The 16,840-nt window shown below is 47.3% G+C and overlaps 1 protein-coding gene across 1 annotated transcript in view; it reads left to right on the top strand.

The window, feature by feature from the left end:
* DOCK8 (dedicator of cytokinesis 8) overlaps positions 1–16,840 on the top strand; it is a 231,266-nt gene that overhangs the window by 140,972 nt on the left and 73,454 nt on the right. The window contains 10 exon segments of the mRNA XM_030292591.1: positions 1,031–1,101; positions 2,802–2,940; positions 3,572–3,673; positions 5,900–5,995; positions 6,924–7,046; positions 7,048–7,083; positions 7,085–7,160; positions 10,945–11,109; positions 12,495–12,664; positions 15,256–15,351. Of these exon segments, the coding sequence (XP_030148451.1) occupies positions 1,031–1,101; positions 2,802–2,940; positions 3,572–3,673; positions 5,900–5,995; positions 6,924–7,046; positions 7,048–7,083; positions 7,085–7,160; positions 10,945–11,109; positions 12,495–12,664; positions 15,256–15,351 (1,074 nt within the window).

Raw genomic sequence — 16,840 nt, 5'->3', positions numbered from 1 at the left:
CCTGAGCCCCAGACCACATCTGGAGATGTATATTGCCTAGTCATGATAAACACACACCATCTCAACCCATTTCGGGAATGGAGCTTCATCTCGAAGCAAAATTTAAATCAAATAATAAATATATAATAACAGTGTTCTCTAGGGAACCCAAAAGGCCAGAATTTGTATTGTATTATTTCTACTACCTTCTAATAAGATGGGAAGTTAGCTGTTATTATTTAATGCAAGTCCCAGAATCCAGTTAATACACCTTTCTCCTGAAGTAATTTTTTTCCAGTGCATCCATTCTAGAAGTATCTACTTTTTTTTTCTTTAACCATCTTCCTGTTGGCTTACTCACCTACCCAAAGGTATCTTCTTGCAACAGTGGTGAGAAGGAAATGCTCAAGAAATACTCAAGGAAATGCCCCTGGTTCTCTCTGCTCTGGCCCCTGGCAAGGCTCCCAGGGCAGCCGGGTACAGCTGCACAGAAATTTCTCGTAGGGGACAAGTGGGGGCCAGGCCCAGCCTGTTCTCTACTCCCCAGGCCCCGAGACCTGTCATTTTTGCACCTAGTAAAAAGGGCTCTTGTTTTCTTTGCCCAAAGATGAGTCAAATCATGTGCCTTTAGGGCTGAGTCAGGCCAGAAGAGGGGTCTTTTTCTAAATAGCACGAACATGTGGACAGGCCAGTGAAGGCCCTGATCACCCAAGCGACCAGGTCCATGTCTCTGGAGGGAAAAGAGCCCGGGCCAGAGTTGCTGGGGCAGCACTCTGTGGCTCTGCCCTGGAGTACAGACATACAGACAGTGAGGCGGAGTGGAGAAAGTGCTGGCCTTCCAGGCTCACAGCCCTATGGCCCTTGGTCACTGATATACCCTTCGTAACCAGTTCCCCATTGGTACGTGTGCAGTTGGATCAGTTGTAAACTCAGCACCCTTAATTTACAAAATGCAGCTCTGTGAGACCAGAGCATCCCCTGGGCCGATGACAGTTGATTTGATGAACCCAAATATCACCGCTCATTTGGTCTTTTCTGTGTTGGCGAACAGATCATCTTTGGAAAATCTAATGGCCCGGAGTTTCTCCAGGAAGTTTACACAGCCGTTACATACCATAATAAGTAAGTACATTTCAGAGTTGTAAACCTACGTCATGGTTGTCTCATTATCTCCTGGCTTTTCTGAACCCCTTAGATGATTCCTCCCAAAAGTTGTATAATTTGGGGGACTGAGGGACCAAGCAAATATATGTCAGTTCCATGATTCTGTGTCAGAGATGCACATTTTTTGCCATTACCTAAGACTGGGAGAAGAAAATATCTTTAAGAACCGAATGTTGTTTGGCCTTTTCTGGAGCCTTCTGTCCTAGTATGATAATGAGAAGTTTATGGTGTTTAAATAAAGAAATAAATTTCCTACCTTGCTCTGAGGTACTGCAGGGGGCCAGAAACAAAACCAGCTCTCCTTTCTCTGTCTACTTGTCTTCTAACTATCACTCCACACCTGCCCCATTGTCAACTTTAAGGAGATTTAAGTTGGCCAAGAGAAATGGAACACTCATTATTCTGTGGATAAACTGAGTCACAGAATAACGTGTAAACCGTTACTCACAGTTCACAGGAAGAGGAGATGAATAGTCCACCCTTACAGAGTCAGATGGACTTGGTTTGATCCTGGCTTGATAACCTTGGCCCATTTAAGCATTTCTCTGAACGCACTTTCCTGGGTTGGGCTGACAATGAACTGAATAATATACATGAAGCCCTTAGTAAAGTATCTGGGACTTTGTAATTCACAACATCAGGTTCCTTTCCTTCCTAACATCATTCATTTGCTAATCCAAATTCCTTTGATGAGTGCCAGCCACATGCCAGTCCCTGTTCTTGGGGTGGAGATAGAAAAGGAGGTCACAGCAAGACTCTGAGCCTTATCCCGTTTTCAGATGAAGTTGAACTTTTCCATTGTGTTGTGCAGAGATCTTTCCCCCTGACCCCGACAAAACCTTAGTTTGTGAGCGGTGTTAGGTAGGCAAAGTATATCCGGGGGCATAAGGTTTGGTCCAAGGATCTCCAGCTTGGTCGCAGAATGATGTAGAGTAAAAAGCAAAACACTGTAATTTGGCCTATTGTCGAAGGTGCTGCTGTAAACATTGGGGTCCATGTGCCCCTGTGCCTCAGCACTCCTGTATCCTTTGGATAAGTTCCTAGTAGTGCTATTGCTGGGACGTAGGGTGGTTCATTTTTTAATTGAGAACTACCCTAAATGTCCATCAACTGACGAGTGGATAAAGATGTAGTTTATATATACAATGGAATACTACTTGGCAGTGAGAAAGAATGAAATCCTGCCATTTGCAGCAACATGCATGGAACTGGAGGGTACTATGCTGAGTGAGATAAGGCAGTCAGAGAAAAACAGATCTCATATGTAGAACTTTCACTCATATGTAGAACTTGAAAAACTTAACAGAAGACCATGGGAGAAGGGAAGGGGAAAAATAGTTTCAAACGGAGAGGGACGGAGGCAAACCATAAGAGACTCTTGAATACAGAGAACAAACTGAGGTTTTGGGCGGGGAGGTGGAGGAGAGGGGAGAGTTGGTGATGGGCATTGAGGAGGGCACTCGGTGGGACAAGCACTGGGTGTTGTATCTAAGCGATGAATCACAGGAATCTACCCCCAAAACCAAGAGCACGCCCTCTGTGCTCACACCAAGCAGGCAAATTCTGAGGAGCAAAGGGACTGTAGCCTTACAATTTACAGTCAGAGAAGTCATCATTCTTGCTAAAAGTTGTTTGTGTGTAATGTGCTTTTGAAACAGGTCTCCTGACTTCTATGAAGAAGTGAAAATTAAGCTTCCTGCTAAGCTCACAGTACATCACCACCTCCTGTTCACCTTCTATCATATCAGCTGTCAGCAGAAGCAAGGAGCCTCCGTGGAAAGTCTTCTGGGATATTCGGTGAGTCGTTTTCAACTTGCTGATTCACCCTGCGGTTGAGGGACTCAAGGTCCCTGCAGAGATCAACAACTAAATTCTACTCACTTGCTTTTTTTCCCTGCCAGAAGTAGCAAAATACGCCAAGCCAGATGATAGCAAAAAACAAACATGACTTGATGGAGCAGATGACATATTTCCGGCAGGGAGAGCTAGGGGGTGCTAGATTCTGGAAGAACGCTCACTTAGAAAAAAGCATGGCGTTGTCCATTATTCCAGGTTTAACATATATGCTCCACATATAAAACTAGCTCTTTTTTCCCCAAGGGGGAAGAAAGTTGTTTCTTTAAAAATATATATATATGTATATATAAAAGGTAAGATAAACATTGATCTTGTTCAGACACTCACAAACACTGGCTATAAAGAAAAATGCTACTCCTTTGGCTCCGAAAGCAGTAAATCATGGATATTACTATCTTCGGAGCTCTCAGGGAATTTAAAATGCAAAGAACTTGACTGAATTACTGCTGCAAAGAGGCCTGGTCAATATCTAATCATCATTTAGTTGCATTTGATTATTGTGAGCTAGATAAATTGCCAGAATTATGTGCTGTAATAAATACCACTTTATTCTTTACATCATCTGTTTCAGTGGCTGCCAATTCTCTTAAATGAACGCCTTCAAACGGGATCCTACTGTCTCCCAGTTGCCTTGGAAAAGCTGCCCCCCAACTATTCCATGCATTCTGCAGAGGTAACCGCCAAGTTAGCCAGGAGCCCTTTCCTGGCTGGCCGTGGTCTTGGACCACCTGCCCAGATGCACTTCTCATTCCCTTAGATGTGACTGAGGATGCTCAGCATGTTTGGGAGGACGGCCGTCTCTCAGCGTGTTGCATGTTCTGAGAACACGTTGCTCTGAGAGGATGGGAGCAAATGTGGACGTGGAACCCCCTTCACTGAGGCATCCCCAGTTCTGAATGTCTGGCAAATGCACCTTGCACCCAAGGAAGCACCGCCTTGCATTCGCCACGACAAAGGGACTCACAGAATAATGTATTGTAAAGCACAAGGCAGATAGAGCCCTTCCGCGACAACAGCTGCTCTCAGCACAGATCCTTTTAGCAGGTTCCCACACTAACTGTCGCCGGGTTCTCCTCCTCTGGGTCCCTTGTCGCTGTCTGCAGTTGGATACCTTTATTGCTCCCGAGATGCCAATGTCGGTAGTCTTTGCTTCCTCCTGTTTCCTGTGCCACCTCTTGCGCATGCACAGTGCTGCAGTCCACCCTTTTAAGGGAGCCCGGTGGCCTCTCCGTGGTCACCACAGAGGCCCTGGCCCTGCACCAGCTCTCGTGCTCCTCGTCTGCCTGGCGCAGGTTTGCATCAGTCAGTATTACTTTGAGGCAAATCCCAGACATTATATCATTTCATTTATAAATATTTTACAATTATCTTAAAAGATAAGGGCTCTTGTGGCGCCTGGGTGGCTCAGGCAGTGAAGCATCCGACTTCAGCTCAGGTCATGATCTCGCGGTTCTTGAGTTCGAGCCCCGCGTCGGGCTCTGTGCCGACAGCTCAGAGCCTGGAGCCTCACTTAGGATTCCGTGTCTCCCTGTCTCTGTGTCCCCGCCCCCGGCTCACACTCTGTCCCTCTCTCTCTGTATCTCACAAATGAATAAGCATTAAAAAAAAGAAAAGTTGGGACGCCTGGGTGGCGCAGTCGGTTAAGCGTCCGACTTCAGCCAGGTCACGATCTCGCGGTCCGCGAGTTCGAGCCCCGCGTCAGGCTCTGTGCTGACAGCTCAGAGCCTGGAGCCTGTTTCCGATTCTGTGTCTCCCTCTCTCTCTGCCCCTCCCCCGTTCATGCTCTGTCTCTCTCTGTCCCAAGAATAAATAAACGTTGAAAAAAAAAAATTTAAAAAAAAAAAAAGAAAAGTTTCCAACACTGGGCCGAACAGAACTTGTCTGTGGGCTGGATCCAGCTTTGAGCCCCCATTTGTGAGTCTGTCTGAGGACTTCCAAGGGTCCGCACCCCATGCACACATCCTCCCCTCGTAGATACAGCAAGCCTCCTTCCATTAGAAGGCGGGAGATGCCCACACTCACGTGGCTGGGCCAGGCTGGGCGGTGCTCACTCAACGCTCATCACACTCAACGCTGTGTGATGGTGTCTCTAGAGGGTGACAATTCTAGTGGGAATTTAAGGCAAGTCCCTAAGGATCTGAACAACTGCTGATCTATAAATGGTATATAAAGAGTCCTTTTGAGTAATTAAAGGCGGGAGCCTACCAGGAACTGCTATTTGGAAACACGGTGTTAAAAGGGAAGGAACTGCGGGCACTTGAAAGCATTAAAATTTCATGTCTTGTAAGATATTCTACACTTGTCTTGACATTCCTGACTAATGGGGAAATCGCTGCAGTATTACTCCCTGGAATCCAGGATTATCACTGCTGGATGGGAGTTTAAGACCCAGCACTCACTTCTTTTTTTTTTTTTTTTTTTTTAACAATTTTTTGTAACGTTTATTTATTTTTGAGAGAGAGAAAGAGAGCACAAGCGGGGGAGGAGCAGAGAGAGAGGGAGACACGGAATCCGAAGCAGGTTCCAGGCTCTGAGCTCTCAGCACAGAGCCTGATGCGGGGCTGGAACTCATGGACGCGAGATCATGACCTGAGCCGAAGTCAGATGCTTAACTCACTGAGCCACTCAGGCGCCCCACGTCACTCACTTCTGATCCCTCCTTTCAGCATAAGAAAATGGGAGTTTATTTGACTTGTCAAAGTAACAGTAACTAATTCTGTGAAGAACTGAACTTGAACTCAGGGCTCCTAACTCCTGGACCACTCAGATTAGGCTTCCGGGGGGGTTATATCTGTAGAACCCTGACATTTACAGGGTCAAGTTGCTTCACTCGGCTGGTCGGTGATCAGAAAAGGGGACTGAATTGCTAACCTTTTTTTTTTTTTTTTCTTTAACACAGAAAGTCCCTTTACAGAACCCTCCCATTAAGTGGGCTGAAGGACATAAGGGAGTATTTAATATTGAAGTGCAAGCTGTTTCCTCGGTTCACACCCAGGTAAGGAACCTCAGGTCACACTTCAGATCAGGTCCAGAAGGAAGCTGGGGGTTTACAGCAGAGAAACCTGTAAGGACAGGGTCCAGTAAAACATCAGTGACCGTCTTTTGTGCATGGGTAGAACAAAAACAAACCTCTGTGTCTTTGTGGAGGACTTCAGGCCTGTTCAGGTTTTATTTGTGGTTTAAATGAGGAAGACTCATAAAAATGTGGAGCCCCTAGATGAAGGAACCAGGACCTGCCCTGCTGCCTGCTGGCTGAGACGTTTGTGCGAGGGTGGTCCCATTTGCAACGTTTTCTTCTGCTGTCTCATTTCCCTTGTCATCCTGCCATCTCTCCAGCTTTCCCCAATTGCAAGTTCGACATGCCCTCCGTTTTCTGGCCCCTGCCTGCACTTTACGTGGCTCAGACCCCCCGTTTGGCAACGTGTCTAACCTGTTGTCCTTGCCTCTGCTTACAAACCATGCCAGAGTCCAAAGCATGTTTTCTTCAGTTAATAGTTATCAGGAGATTGTTTTGGGGCGCCTAGGTGGCTCAGTCGGTTGAGCATCCGACTTCGGCTGCTCGCGAGTTCGAGCCCTGTGTCGGGCTCTGTGCTGACAGCTCAGAGCCTGGAGCCTGCTTTGGATTCTGTGTCTCCCTCTCTCTGACCCTCCCCTGCTCATGCTTTCTCTCTCTCTCTCTCTCTCTCTCTCTCTTTCTCTCTCTTTCTCTCAAATATAAGATAAAAACATAAAAAAATTTAAAGAAGCGATTGTTTTGTTCACCCACGGCACGAGGAGTTCATACCCTCAGTGTGAAACAGCCTTCTGTTAGAACTCCTGGTCTGGAGCGCGGGATGAGAGGCTTGGAGCTGTGTGTGTCTGTGCACCCCCTGGTGAGCACGGAGGGGTGAGTCCCGTGCAACGTGTGCCGTCTGCCCCCCTAGGACAACCACCTGGAGAGGTTCTTCACCCTCTGCCACTCCCTGGAGAGCCAGGTGACCTTCCCCATCCGCGTGCTGGACCAGAAGATCAGCGAGACTTCGCTGGAGCACGAGCTGAAGCTCAGCCCTCATCTGCCTGAACTCCTCCCGCTTGGAGCCGCTGGGTGCTGTTCCTGCACCTGGTGCTGGACAAGCTCTTCCAGCTCTCCGTGCAGCCCATGGTCATCGCCGGCCAGACAGGTGGGAGGCCTGCGGGGCCCGGGGAGGGGGGCGGCGCCTTGCTGTGGGAGCCGAGACTTCCCGGAAATCCTGAGAACAGGGGCGGTGCTATCTTCCTTTCCAATGATGACGTGAGTCCAGGGAAGCCAAGTCCACTGATTTTTTTTTTGAGACTTCCTGGATGTTAAAAAAAAAAATGCACATTAATGTAGGATGCTTAAAATTTCAGCTTTTAATGACGTATGTACTGAATGATCAGAGCAATCTTTCAAGTTCCATTTCTTGTAATTGATGGATTTATTTTACCTCTGAGATATTTGTCTTCTTGACCAACAAAGAAATAGGGTTTCAAGAAGTCGGACAGTTCCTATTAAATGGGAGGAAGGAACTCTCTAATTGAAATTCAACGTGATTGCTTTTTTGTGGAGATGTAAACATGCATATCTTAAAATTCACTAAAACATACAACTCGTTTGTTTTTTTTTTTTTAACATTTATTTATTTTTGAGACAGAGAGAGACAGAGCATGAATGGGGGAGGGTCAGAGAGAGGGAGACACAGAATCTGAAATAGCTCCAGGCTCTGAGCTGTCAGCACAGAGCCCGACGCGGGGCTCGAACTCACGGACCCCGAGATCATGACCTGAGGTGAAGTCGGCCGCTTAACCGACTGAGCCACCCAGGTGCCCCTCATTTGTTTTTTTTTTAAGTTTATGTATTTATTTAGAAAAATAGAGTGGGAGAAAGAGAGAGAGCGTGCAGGGGTGGGGCAAAGAGAGAGAATCCCAAGCAGCCTCCGCACGGTCAGCACAGAGCCCGTCACGGGGCTCCAACTCACGAACCGTGAGATCATGACCTGAGCTGAAATCACTAGTCAGACGTTCAACTGACTGAGCCACCAGGAGCCCACTGTTCACTGATTTTTTAGCACATTCACATAGTTGCCCAACTGTCACTGGTATCTAATTCCAGAACATTTTCATCAGCCCTAAATTTAGGAAGCCCCTACCCATCCATAGCCACTCCCCATTCACCCTTCCCCTCAGTCCCCAGCAACCACTCAGTGGTTTTTCTGTCTTACAGTATATTTTAAATGCTTACTTTGAACACATTAGCACTAAGTACGATGTGTAAGACTTCCTCTGGGGACAATGTCAGGTATGACCTGGGTCCAGCGGTTCCCCCGACTCCTGCAGGAGACCAGCAGCTGTGAGGCACCTTTGTTCGGGCTGTTTTCAGCTGCACTTATGTGGTCTTGTGCCCTCCAGTCCAGCGGATGTCTTTTGGGTCCCACCCATGCTCCAGTCCTCTGCTAGGTGTTGTAGGCTTTGCAGGAACAGTCAAGAGCGTATGGGACTTACAACATGGCAAAGAGCAGCAGGACCGACAGAAGTCCTCATAGGGACACATACGCTAAATACCGGAGCAGGGGTGGTGAAAACATCCATCTGGGAGGATGAAGGAGGGTCCCAGGAAGAAGACGGTATTTGAGATGGCTTTGAAGGAGGGGCGGAGGGGAAAAGGCCAAAATGTGCAAGCAAGATGCGCAAGACAAAGGCGGAAAACCGAATGTCTGGTTTAGAAAAAAAGAGGTTTGGGGCGCCTGGGTGGCTTGGTCGGTTATGCGTCCGACTTCAGCCCAGGTCATGATCTCACGGTCCGTGAGTTCGAGCCCCGCGTCGGGCTCTGTGCTGACAGCTCAGAGCCTGGAGCCTGTTTCAGATTCTGTGTCTCCCTCTCTCTCTGCCCCTCCCCTGTTCATGCTCTCTCTCTGTCTCAAAAAATAAATAAACGTTAAAAAAAAAAAAAAAGAAAAAAAGAGGTTCAGAAAACAGTATCGGAAGACCCTTTCCTGGGAGTGTCAGGAGAGAAGTAAGTAACACAGTTGGGCCATGGCACATGAGTGAGCTGGCGGGGAGGGGCCACGAACTCATAGTCTAGAACATGCCAGGTAGCCTGCAGAGCCAGGAAGAATCCCTCGGGTGCATCGTGTCCTGGGATGCTTCTTTCGTGCATCCACAGGTTAGACATCCTTGTCACAGGCAGGCCAGCGTGTCGTTCGTGGAGCTGTTGCCTCTCCGGATAGATTCCTGCAAACTGGCAAGCTCACCCCACTCCCAGATTTCTTCCCATGCCCCCACATATCTGCACCCTGCTTTGTCTGTTCCAGCTAGTGTTTTTAAGTTTATTTTTATTTATTTTGAGAGAGGGAGGGGCAGAAAGAGGGGAACAGAATCCTAAGCAGGCTCCACGCCATCAGCTCAGTGCCTCACGCGGGGCTGGAACTCACAAACCGTGAGATGATGAGTTGAGCCGAAATCAAGAGTCAGACGCTCAACCGACAAGAGCCACCCAGGTTCCCCGTATGTTCCAGCTATTTAACATAGACTTGTTCACTAGACAGAGTGTTCATTCACCTGTTTTGAGCTTTGTAGCAAGTTGCTGCCTGTCCTGGGGGACCAAATAGTTGGAGACACTTAAGGTACAGCATTTATTCAGAACCCATCTGTCAGGCACTATGGAAGGCACGGTGGGGAGACAAGAAAGGAGGAGAAATGCACTTCACCCTGGTGAATGCCGGGAGGCTGGATGCCTCCTCAGAGAGACAGAGTTCCCCTAGGAACGGCCAAAGAACTTTATGTGTCGGTGTCACTGAAACCCTGTACTGGGTGGTGTCAGAGCCTTCGTGGAGGAGGGGGGATTGTGCCCATCATTGAAGGGCTGCTGGGATTTTGCCGGTGGGAGCAGAGAGCACTTTCCAGGTGAGGACAACAGCATGAGAAAAATGGCAGAGCTAAGACAGAGCAGACACACAGTGGGGACTGAACAGCTACCTCATTTTAAAGGGAGTTGAATTTGAGCAGAAAAGGTACAAGACTGGATACCTAGGGTGGGGCCAAACCGTGGAGGGCTTGGGGCTCCTGAACAAGACTGTACACAGTCATCAATCATTTGGGCGGGTCCACTACGGAGGACAGCACGATACATCTCCCTTTTTATTTTTTTTTTTTATTTTTATTTAAAAAAAATTTTTTTTTAACGTTTATTTATTTTTGAGACAGAGAGAGACAGAGTATGAACAGGGCAGGGTCAGAGAAAGAGGGAGACACAGAATCCGAAATAGGCTCCAAGCTCTGAGCTGTCAGCACAGAGCCCGACGCGGGGCTCGAACCCACGGACCGCGAGATCCTGACCTGAGCCAAAGTCGGACGCTCAACCGACTGAGCCCCCCAGGCGCCCCACATTTCCCTTTTTAGTTTAATCTGTGGCCCCAAGAATCTGCGTGCTACAACAGCACATCTCAGACCCGAGCGCACCTGAGAATCACCTGGGCATCTTGTTAAATGCGGATTCTGACTCCGGAGGTCCGGGGCGGGGCCCCAGAGTCTGCATGTCTAACTGGCTCCCGGGTGATAGTGCTCATGTCAGTGCGGGTCCCGTGAGTAACACCGGGTCACAGCACGGTTGAGAGGGGGAAGGGGGTCTAGACGGTCTCAAGTCTTTGTTGCGAAGAACCACAGTAGACCCCGTCTCAAGTCCTGGCCACAGGGGGAGATGGAGAAGGAAATGTGCAAGTCGTTCCCAGTAAGCAGAGCCGGGGAGGAGGGTGGCCCTAAAACCGCTCACTCTGCCCCGGCCCGCATCGTGACCTGCCTGGTTCGGCTGGTCGGCAGCAAGGACTCCTTGGCACAGCCCCCGAGAACATTCTACCTCTGATCCATTGGGGACCCAGCCCTAGAGAACATTCCACCTGGATTCATTAACGACTGATGATGAGGCCACCCGTTCTTCTCTCGGTTCCTCAGCCAACTTCTCCCAGTTTGCCTTTGAGTCCGTCGTGGCCATCGCCAACAGTCTGCACAACAGCAAGGACCTGGCCAAGGACCAGCACGGGAGGAACTGCTTGCTGGCCTCGTACGTGCACTACGTCTTCCGCCTGCCGGAGCCGCCCAGGGAGTCGCCCAAGTCAGGTAGCGTGGCCCCCGGTGTGGGCATCTGGTGGGCAGGCCCCCCCCCCCCCCCCCCCCCACCCCACTGCCAACGTAATTAAAATATAAGAAAATGCCCAACATCACCTCTTCCACGGAAACTTATTTTCCAGGTAAAACCCATTTTGTTCATTTGTCACTTATTTTTGTATCAGTGATACAAAACGGAACGTGAATGCTGAATTGAGAAGTTTATTTCTAGAGCTTTCCCTCTTGCTTCCTTCCTGCCTCGCTCCCTCTTTGTATACCGTAGGCACTTCTTTTTTTCTGCCGGTGGGATGACTCTCACTTTCTCTCTTTACCTGGTGGGTAATTTCTGATGCAGCCGAGGATCTTTTCTTTTCAAAGATGGCTCAATGACAACAGGAATGTAGGACGCTAGGATGATAATGACCAGGGACACAACACATGTCTGACTGTCGTGGTGAGCACTGCTTCCTAAACGTCTCATTATGAAGAAAAGAAATCCCTGTCCTCATTTCCCCCAAACTAAACTTTTGAAATAACAATGGTGCCTTTCTCCAGTCTTCCCAATTAGTTACAGAGGTAAGAATCGCCCCGTGCTTCTAGTCAGCAGGATATGAAAAGTAGCGTTACCAAGTTTACAAACCTCCAGGTCCTACCTAGCAAAGAAACTTGCCGTTTTTATTAGTCCACGCAGCCTCATTGCAAGTAAACCTGTAATCTCGACTGAGGTTTTTTGTGTAAGTTTTTTTTTTAATGTTTATTTATTTTTGAGAAAGAGAGAGAGTGAGCAGGGTAGGCGCAGAGAGAGAGAGGGAGACAGAATCCGAAGCAGGCTCTGAGCTGACAGCAGAGATTCCGATGCTGGGCTTGAACTCGCAAACCATGAGATCTTGACCTACACCGAAGTCGGACGCTTAACTCCCTGAGCCACCCAGGTGCCCCTCGACTGAGTTTTTACAGAACTGGTAATATCTCATAGACTCACATAATCACTTTTGAAGACGTACACATCACAGTGAAAACTGATAAGAGGCTCAGAGGATTCCTTGGATTCTCAGATCTCAGAACACCTCGCGGGACTTTTAAAGCTGTCTTAATGTAAATATTAATAAGTTTAGAAGTCCACATTTCTAGCTTGTCTAGAACCATCAGAAGCTCCAGTAGCCCTGGGGTTGGCTCAGTAGCCGCCTCTGCCTTTGGATGAGGTGTGTGTTCCCAGCTCCCTGCCGCCTCCCACCTTATCAACTGCCCCTTGGACCTCCCCCAGCATTTGATATAAGACCCTAATTCCAAGATCTAATCAGGTGGGTTTTCGTTCCACTCCCTCCCTTCCCCTTTCAAGCACAGTAAGTGACTCTGATCCCCTTTCTGTTGACATGTCGGTACCTGGCGGGGTGCAGGCGCCCCCGCTGGCCTCCCTGACCCTCGCTACCACACCTTTGGACGCACATCCGCTGCCGCCGTGAGTTCAAAGCTGCTGCAGGCGCGGGTGATGAGCAGCAGTAATCCAGACCTCGCGGGGCCACACTGTGCAGCAGACGAGGAGGTAAAGAACATCATGTCGTCAAAGGTAGGGAAGGTGTCAAACCCTGAAAGGTGACGCGAGCTCTTTTCATTTTTCACCGAAACTTGGCAAAACGGCACGAAATCGACCGGGACCGTTGCCCCTGCTCTGCTGGCCCGATGCTCTCAGGGCTTCGGCTTTGGAAGTGATCGAGACCATTCTGCCAACGGGCAGAGGCAAGCCTGGCATTTGAAGATCTGCTCAGTTAGTTGCCCCTGGTGGGAAATCTTTAGGGGATAGCTGATTGAGCCGCATGGGGTCCATGGATTCTGTTGCAAAGAAGCAAATGTAACTTGATTGTTTTTCAGATGACTAGAATGGTGTTGTTGCCATTGTTGTTTTAAATATTTCATTCACACATCCATAAGTTGATTCCCCATATAATAGTTCCAAGAGCGAAGCCAGGTTTTATAAACAAAAACCGAGATCCTGAGAGGGTTGATGACTTGGGCTGTCCTGTTTTCCTACCATGAATTCTTTGCTTTTTCTTGGCACAATTTTTTATTTTGTAACACTTGAAAATTTATAGAATTGTTGTGAATATAGTACAGAAGTTTTGTATACTCCGTACCTAGTCCTCTCTTTTATTAAACATTTTACATTAGGAACGTACATTTGTCACAATTAACTATGTTGATCCATTATTATTTATTAACTAAAGTTTCATATCTTATTCAGATTTCATCCGTTTTTCCCTAATGCCATTTTTCTGTTCCAGGATCCCATCCGGGATACCACAGTATATTTTGTAGTCCTGTCTCCTCAGTCACCTCTTGGCTGGGACAATTTTGTAGACTTCCCTTGGTTTTGATGACCTTGACAGTTTTGAGGAGTCTTGGTCAGATATTTTGTAGAATGTGTCTCATCTGAACATTTTTTTCAAAATTGTGATAGAATCATGAAATTCACACTCCTGAGTGTATAATTCAGTATTGTTGTTTGTTTTTCCATAAAGCTGCCATCTGAATTTTTTTCCCCAGTTATCTATGGATCTATGGATAAGCTTTTAGAGTAATTTCATTTCCCCTGATTATGATAAATCAACTTCCTAGGTGTTGACATAATTTCTCTTACAAAACCCGCCCACTGGAGGACAGTGTGTTGTGAGAAAAATGATTTGGAGACCAGAATTGGGTCTCAACTCTATCATCCCCCAACTGAGGGGTCAGGGGCAAAGTCTGATCCTGCCCTGGGCCTCCTTTCCTTGTCTCGTTGGAGTTTCTGAACCATGGATGAATTTAAGAAACACCTAGAGATCCACTACCAAAGATTCTAACAATCTAGAGTGTGCACCATATGAAATTGTTTCTATTCTACCTTTTTTGACTTCCACAATCAACCCACGGCTTCTGAGAGTCAGAATTTGGTCGAATTTCTGAAATGTTCTGAGCCAGATGTTAACCACAGACACTGTCAAAAATGAAATTATATAAACTAACAAATAAGCTGTATTAACTAAAAAATAATCTAAATGTAATATGGTATCTTGGATTGCATGTTAAAACTGAAACTCTACGTTAGCGGAAAGACTGGTAAAATCTGAATCTGTGGTTTAGTTGCTAGTCATGAGCCCATGTTAATTTCTCAGTTTTGACAAAGGTATCATAGTTATGTAAGATACTAACATCGAGAGGAACTGGGCAAAGAAGGGTACACAAGAACTCTGTACTACCTTCGCAACTTGTCCATAAATCCAAAATTATTCCACTTTAGAAAGGTAGTATTGAAACGCCCTTCCTCACTATTTTGCTACGTTTTACTCTTATCTGTGTTCTTGAGGTCATTTGTGTCTGTTGTATTTGTATGGAGGATATACAACAGAATGATTTGCTAGGACACATCTCTTCCCAACGCTCTGTTCAGTGACGCTATGTTAACCTGAAATCTGCCACGATGAAAGCATTTACAGCACAGAAATAGGCAAATGCTGCACACCAGCTCCTCCCCCTCAGAAGCCGATTGTTACCTTTGCCAGCACACCATGGTCCAACCTCATATTTAAGGTCCCTTTAAGCATTAGCATTTTCTGATGGCCCCTGGGGGGAAGGGAGGGGAAATAGCCTGCAGCTATCAAGGACAGCCTTGATCATTCTGGTGTCCTTAATAAAAATGAAATTATTAAATTTCTATGTGGATTGGGTTAAGAATTTTCTAATCGTGTTGTAGCAAGGGGAGAACGTTTTGTCCACAGTGGTTTTTGACAATTTTTAAAATACAGTGTTTTAAGAGCCCACGACAGTACCATACTAGCCCACAGAGAGGCGCTGTTCCCACACTTTATTTTTCACGCCCTCCCAATAAAGTCACAACATGGAAGGGACTTCGGCAGCCCGTGTTCTTAACGAGGCTTTAACTATGGGTCACTCTACACACTAAACTGCTAACAGTGATTATCTCAGGAGCAATAAAATTAAATGTGACCTTACATTCTTCGCTTCGTTTTATATTTATGGCAATTGTCTTTCCTTTGTAACCAGAAAAAAAAAGGCAGAAATGTATTGGAAATGAGTTCTGAGGTTGTGATTCCCAGACCGCAGGCTCATCTGTGCAGTGAACCAGTGTCAGTGGACAGATACGTCATGGTTTGTGTTTTTCAGATTGCTGATCGTAACTGCAACCGAATGTCTTACTATGGGTCTGGCAACAATGATGTTCCCAGTTCGACCACAGCCCCAAGGCCAGCCAGCAAAAAGGTACAGAGCCGGGCAGTGTGACTACAATTTGCCCGTGTCCTCTCACTATGGTTTATAATAGACACCATCAAAGTGCTCTCCTCCCTCGTTCTCACCCTCCTGACACACACACACTTTTGTAGCTCTGTCCCTCATCCTCCATTTTTTGACCAATTGGTCTCCTATTCAGTGAGTGGTTCTCCAAATTTCCATGCATTCAGAAGTACCTGGAGGGTTTTGTTTTTTTTAATGTTTATTTATTTTGGGGGGGGGGGTTGGGTAGAGCGCAAGCAGGGGAGGGGCAAAGAGACAGGGTCCAGGCTCTGAGCTGTCAGCACAGAGCCCGATGCGGGGCTCTAACTCAAGAACTGCGAGATCATGACCTGAGCCGAAGTCAGACCCTCAATACGCTGAGCCACCCAGGTGCCCTGCCGGAGGGTTTGTTAAAACTGATGGCTGCACCCTACTCCCAGAGTTTCTGATCCAATAGATCTGAAGTGGAGCCCAAGAATTTGCATTTCTAGGGGCGCCTGGGTGGCGCAGTCGGTTAAGCGTCCGACTTCAGCCAGGTCACGATCTTGCGGTCCGTGAGTTCGAGCCCCGCGTCGGGCTCTGGGCTGATGGCTCAGAGCCTGGAGCCTGTTTCTGATTCTGTGTCTCCCTCTCTCTCTGCCCCTCCCCCGTTCATGCTCTGTCTCTCTCTGTCCCAAAAATAAATAAACGTTGAAAAAAAAAAATTTAAGAATTTGCATTTCTAACAAGTTCCCAGGTGACGCTCATCCAGAGACACGGTTTTAGAAGCACTGCATTAGTTTCTTTTTCAGTAGCAGGTAAGCCGAGGACAGTTCGTTCTCAACAAAAGTGAATGGCAATAATTAGGTATCAGTTATTTCAATACTAGATCAAGTGACAGGAAATGCTTCCTCAAAATTAATTTGTTTTTAAAAATCTTTTTAATGTCTATTTATTTAATTTTGAGAGAGAGAGAGAGAGAGAGAGAGAGCACAAGCAAAGGGAAGGGCAGAGAGAGGGAGACACAGAATCGGAAGCAGGCTCCAGGCTCTGAGCTGTCAGCACAGAGCCCATCGTGGGACTTGAACTCACACACTGCGAGATCATGAACTGAGCCAGAGTCAGATGCTTAAACGACTGAGCCACCCAGGCGCCCCAAAACTCTTTGTAATCGGGAGTGCCTGGGTGGCTCAGTCAGTTGAGCACCGACTCTTGATTTTGGCTCAGGTCATGATCTCACGGTTCATGAAATGAAGCCCCGCGTCAGGCTCTGAGCCTACAGCATGGAGCCTGCCTGGGATTCTTTCTCTTCCTCGCTCTCTACCTCTCCCCCACTCATGCTGTCTCTGTCTCTCTCAAATAATGAATAAACTTAATTCATTCTAATCAGCTTTACTTATGAGTTCAGAGACTTTACAAACTGCTCGCCAGAACATCCTATATAAAAAAAATTCTCCTGCCCCAGTCACGGCCTGTGTGGTCTAAGGGGTGGGGGTGT

This window comes from Lynx canadensis, chromosome D4 (genome assembly GCF_007474595.2).
Source record: "Lynx canadensis isolate LIC74 chromosome D4, mLynCan4.pri.v2, whole genome shotgun sequence".
Lineage (NCBI taxonomy): Eukaryota > Metazoa > Chordata > Mammalia > Carnivora > Felidae > Lynx > Lynx canadensis.
This window is presented reverse-complemented; position numbering and strand designations above follow the sequence as displayed.